Source organism: Oncorhynchus keta, chromosome 2, assembly GCF_023373465.1.
Source record: "Oncorhynchus keta strain PuntledgeMale-10-30-2019 chromosome 2, Oket_V2, whole genome shotgun sequence".
Taxonomy (NCBI): domain Eukaryota; kingdom Metazoa; phylum Chordata; class Actinopteri; order Salmoniformes; family Salmonidae; genus Oncorhynchus; species Oncorhynchus keta.
The window spans coordinates 70,134,620-70,140,619 of NC_068422.1; the positions used below are offsets into that span (position 1 = coordinate 70,134,620).

The 6,000-nt window shown below is 42.2% G+C and overlaps 1 protein-coding gene across 1 annotated transcript in view; it reads right to left on the bottom strand.

The window, feature by feature from the left end:
* The window catches only part of LOC118359472 (myotubularin-related protein 10), a 28,412-nt gene extending 22,873 nt beyond the window's left edge, over positions 1–5,539 (bottom strand). The window contains exons 1-2 of the mRNA XM_035737992.2: positions 4,922–5,539; positions 4,693–4,753 (exon numbers count right to left, since the gene is read on the bottom strand). Of these exons, the coding sequence (XP_035593885.1) occupies positions 4,693–4,753; positions 4,922–4,978 (118 nt within the window). The 5' untranslated portion in view covers positions 4,979–5,539. The remainder of the gene's footprint in view (positions 1–4,692; positions 4,754–4,921) is intronic.
* Positions 5,540–6,000: the final 461 nt, after the last annotated feature.

The following is a 6,000-nucleotide window of genomic DNA, read 5'->3' on the forward strand; positions in this document are numbered from 1 at the left end:
AGGGTAGCCTAGTGGTTAGAGCGTTGAACTAGTAACTGGAAGGTTTCAAGTTCAAATCCGAGCTGACAAGGTACAAATCTGTCGTTCTGCCCCTGAACAGGCAGTTAACCCACTGTTCCTAGGTCGTCATTGAAAATAAGAATTTGTTCTTAACTGACTTGCCTAGTTAAATACATGTAAAAATTACGTATTTTTTTGAAAGCTGGGTCTAATAATCTGCAGGCTTGATGAGTTAACAACTCTTTTGTGGAGGCAGAATGCTGACGGGTCTGACACAAGAGTACAGTACAGCCACACACAGCCTTGAACCCCCACTGGACTGCAACTCTGCAAGTAACCTGGGTTACCACAACATCTAACAAACAGTACTGTGGTCATGTCATCAACCGCTTACATCATAGCACTCGCTGTTTATCACAGAGTTGGCTACTTTCAGTGCCTATTCAGATAAATGTCAGTTGGCCACGGTCGTGGTAACACAGATCCAGAAGAATCACAAGGCCTATTCTGTGTGTGACTGGCAAGTCAAAAACATGTATATCATGTAACCATACTGGAGGGAACAAACGCTTCCAAGGATGAGGTTCTCCTTTTTGACTAAGTCGACAAACCCCTAATTTCAATAGGGCTACTAATGTGATCAGACCTGCCAACTGACCCAACTAGCCACAACCTGGCTTTGCTTCCTGGGGTTTTGTAGCTTTCAAGGCAGGCCGCCTGTGTTTATGTACAGCACCTAGCAGACCAGATCACAGTTCGGACAGCTGGTGGCGAGGGACACAGGCTCAGAGACGCAACACGGTCTCTGTATACAGTGATTATCACAATCCCCTCAGTCACATGAGACTAGGGAGAAATGCCTCAGTTACAAAGATGGCAGTTAAAAGGGACAGATATACTTCAGCATTCCACCTGTACAATAGTAGAGTACAGTGCGCCAGTAACACCATCACATACCATCTACTGCATCTTGATGTAATTAAATCTTTCACTAGCCACTTTAAACAATGCCACGTTATAATATTCTCATACCCTACATTATTCATCTCATATGTATATTCTGTATGCTATACCATCTACTGCATCTTGCCATGTTGATTAATGTATCACTAGCCACTTTAAACAATGCCACTTCATATAATGTTTACATACCCTACATTCCTCATCTCATATGTATATACTGTACTCTATATCACCTACTGCATCTTGCCTATGCATTCCTTTACACTTGTGTGTATAAGGTGGTTGTGGTGAAATTGTTAGGTTATATTACTTGTTAGATATTACTGCATGGTTGGAACTAGAAGCACAAGCATTTCGCTACACTTGCATTAACACCTGCTAACCATGTGTATGTGACAAATACACTTGATTTGACATTGTTGATGGATAGCGATAAGACATGTCATTCTGAGAAACTCATGACTTTGCCCATATTAGCATAGGTTGTGTGAGTAACGGAGCAGAACTCCCGTGCTGACAAACTACGTGGTGACCCCTCCTGTCTCAGCCTCCAGTATTTATGCTGCAGTAGTTTGTGTGTCGGGGGGCTAGGGTCTGTTTGTTATATCTGGAGTACTTCTCCTGTCCTATTCGGTGTCCTGTGTGAATCTAAGTGTGCGTTCTCTAATTCTCTCCTTCTCTCTTTCTTTCTCTCAGAGGACCTGAGCACTAGGACCCTGCCCCAGGACTACCTGACATGATGACTCCTTGCTGTCCCCAGTCCACCTGGCCGTGCTGCTGCTCCAGTTTCAACTGTTCTGCCTTATTATTATTCGACCATGCTGGTCATTTATGAACATTTGAACATCTTGGCCATGTTGTTATAATCTCCACCCGGCACAGCCAGAAGAGGACTGGCCACCCCTCATAGCCTGGTTCCTCTCTAGGTTTCTTTCCAAGGTTTTGGCCTTTCTATGGAGTTATTCCTAGCCACCGTGCTTCTACACCTGCATTGCTTGCTGTTTGGGGTTTTAGGCTGGGTTTCTGTACAGCACTTTGAGATATCAGCTGATGTACGAAGGGCTATATAAATCAATTTGATTTGATTTGATAGACGGAGGACAGCATTAGTATGTGGCCAGAGAGGTGAGAAAGGGTTTTGGGAGTACAGAGAGTTAGCTTTGCCTCATGCAAACACCACTGCCAGGCACATTCTTCCACAGCCTCAGGAGAGGCCTCAGCTCACATTCTCCTACTGAGAAAACAACAGTGGGACATCTAAGTACCTGTCTAACTATCATTACAGATGCCTACATTTGAGATGAACATGTGTCATAAAAGGTGACAGTGTGTCAGCGAGGAGCCTAAGCAAGACAGTCAATGTTGGTCGTCTATGTTTGGACACCCACACACGCCAGAAACACAAGTCACATACAAAGTGAGAGTAGGAGAGAAAGAGAGAACTAGGCCTAGAGGAGGAAAAAAAATTAAAATATTCAGAGAAGAGGGAGAATCTCAACCAGACCGTTCACTAATTAGAGGTGGTCAGCCAGCGAAGGACCAGCCAGGGATGGAGAGAATCTGAAGAGGACCCCCCCCCCCTAAAAGATTTAGATGCACTATTGTAAAGTGGCTGTTCCACTGGATGTCATAAGGTGAATGCACCAATTTGTAAGTCGCTCTGGATAAGAGCGTCTGCTAAATGACTTAAATGTAAATGATGATGTAATGTAACTCCAGAAATGAAAGAGGTAGGACAGATGAACAGAGAGAGAGAAGGGAAGATAGAAGAGAGAGCACAGTTGAGATGATTTGTTGAGATGAGTTAGACCCAGTGTGGTCCTCTGTCTGGTCAGTTTGGTGTGGACTTGAATGGCTCATTCAATCAGAGAGCCCTTTGAATGGGTCACATTCAAGTTGCATAGCAACACTGCCAAGGAGCTGGGAAGCCCACAAACAAAGCCAAAGTCTCCCCATTCAGGGCCACCTTCACAGTGCCATGAACTAAAGATCAGAACATAGGCCATGGTGTAAAATCAAACCTGAGATTCAATGTAGGCTAAAGTGTTTGTAGTCCAGTTGAGGGAGAGGAGGTGACTACCTTATTTTGTAAAGCAAGGCCAGGTGGCACTGCGTGAGGGCTTCATGTTTACTTTCACTGCCAGCATTCATTTAAAGACACTGGCAGAACCCAGCAATAACACTAGCTAAACCTCCAGTCAAAGAACAGCAGCCATCCCTCTATAAAACATACCAGCATCTTAAAATGATCAGCTGAAATAGAGCAGAGAAATAGAGAAGAGTAGAAGTATACAACCAAAGCAGGGCTATACAGTGCACCTGTTTTACTCACATATGCGCCTAAATATTTTACTGTGCGATCCTAAAAATGAAGAATTCTAGCATTATTACATCAAATATTTTTTCCCTGCGCTCCTAAATGTCTTTGTGTACGCAAACATTTTACAACTTAGGCGCACATGTGTTCCTTGTATTTTTTTTATTTTTTATTTAAAGGTCAGCATAGAGCACTGCAAAGCAGAGAAAATAACAATAAAGTACAACATTTTAGTTTTATTTCAGCAGCGTAAAAAAAACAAAAAAACATGCTAATTGCTTCTAGAATGAGGGAAGGTCTATTCTCTGTTGCTTAATTATAAGGAGTGAATGCCTCAAAGGGAAATTCATCCCACAGCACAACCTCTGGTTCATTACTTGTCCTTAGACTCAGATATAGGCCTATGGTCAAGTGTTTCTCAATCTTGCTCCATTATATCAGTGAGATTCTGCCTCCACAACAGCCATGAATGAACCGAAATGCCACATCCTGGCTTTTTTGGAACAATAGTTTATGGGGGGGGGGCAACATGAATTGAGTGGGAGGGTCATGGCCCCTCCCTGTACACAGTTTGATAAGTGATGGTTAGATATATACACAGAATTTTCATTTTATTTCTGATGTCTCCTTGTTTATCTTAATATACTGGAGCAAAATGTAATATGGAGAGGTTGGGTGTCAGTTTAGCTCACACAAATACTGCCAACTTAATGTAAAAACATAAATAAACAAACCTGAGGTCCTGCCACACATTAAAAACTCATTGGTGGAGAAAAACACACTAAATGTGGTAAATAGCTTTTAGTGACTGATGCCCTGTGAACAGGAAATACCCTTGTGAATCTCTTATTGTATTCTCCTTAAGACAGTCATTAACCAACTCGCATCCTCTCTGAGCTGGGATTTGACTGCAAAGGCAGGAAGGAATATATGAACCAGCCCATTGTTAACTAAGGCTAAATTATGCACCGTTAGTTGCAGTGATGAAAAGGAGGCCAGGCAGGCACTGCATTGCCATGGTGACTTTAAACAGCCCAGAGAAAAAAAAGTGACTAAATTGGATTAGATTACCACAGCCTAATGTGACAATTAGGGATGCAAATTACCTGTGGGCAAAACCACAAGTGAGGTGCACTGACAGAGTACACATTCAAAACAACCAATTACATTTAGCTGAAGAGATACAGGAGTTCACTGGCTGGTCATTGAAATATCAGTTATCTTCTACCTTAGCATGAGAAGAAAGAGTATAACTGGATGAGATCAGCCTTTACTGGTTATTTTTCAGGAGTGAAATATTTTGATGGGTGGTTTAATTTATGTAGCCTCTGCGTACTCATAACATAGTTGTCAGTTCAATAAAACAGGCAGGGGCAACAAGTTAGCTGTGGCAGAGGGAACTGTAAACTCACCTGGAAGTAACCTGGCCTCTAACTTCTTGATGGGTGGCTGTGGAATTGTTTTCAGATCAGTCTGCATGAAAGGTAAAACAGAGACAGTTTGTTGGTCTATAATAAGCTAACTAAATGCACAACATATACAGTAGCTAGGGATTTAACAAGTAATCCTACCTAGCGAACTACTCAGTAGTACAGTATACTGAGGACAAAGTAACGTAGCTAGTAAAGTAAGGTTACTCACCTGTAAAGGCGGAAGGTAGGATTTAAAGGTTGGTTTCATGGGCTTCACAGAAAACATTATTAATAGCTCGAGTCCAACAACTAAAGTTGATCAATGGATACTTCCAAGACTTCAGTGAGAAAATAATGTCAAAACGTAGCTAACGTGTAAGCGCGATAGCACAACAGCTCAAAAATAAACTGCTGAATATGTCAAGTAGTCAAATACAATCAATTTTTCGAGATTGATTTCTCCATTTGGATCAGGCTGAGAAAGCTGGCTGGCGATCCCCTTTCGTGTCAACACACAGCTGTTGTGCTGTGCTGGCGAGCTATGGGTGTCCTAGCGAGCTAGTAAGCTAACATTGCAGTTCGCTGCTAGCAAGCAAGTTTTAGTTCGTGAAACAATTTGGTAGAGAAAGCTATCTAGCAAGCATTCCATTTGCAGAACTTTGCGAACGCCTTGCTGCAGAACGTTGGTCCATTCATTAGCTTGCTGGAGAAGAACTCCACAACGTAAACCCTGATGGCATACAGCAGTGATAACTTTGGTATTTAGCTAGCTAGCAGCATTACATCCAAAGCTTTGCTATCGTATCGCTTTATAGACACAGCGGCCATGTTTACCTTCGGGAGGAGACAGAGACAGACAGGGGAGGAGTTTCGGGGCGGGCTATGTTGCACCCCCAAGTATCGACCTGGGACCAGTTTTAACTGACTGCTATCCAGACTATAAAACGTAGGGGCCTTTTGACCTAAAACTGGGGGCTTGGGAGAGCCCCATAAAGTTATTTCTCTCAAACTCTTGATTCCTCAAGCATCGTCTGATCCATTCATATGTCGACTTAGGGCTCTATCCCCAATTGATAATCAAATTGATATTGCAAAGATTGCATATCAAAATAAAAAATCCCATTCATTTTATTTATGCAATGTTTATTCAATGCTACATAATAATTAGGCAATCAAACATTCAGTATCACACAATATCAGAGAAACATTAAGAACAACTGAAGGACTGAGCACTACCACCATTTAATGAAAATGTTCAATCCAGCATGAGTGGATCCAACATCATCATTAAATTTGCCGATGATGCAA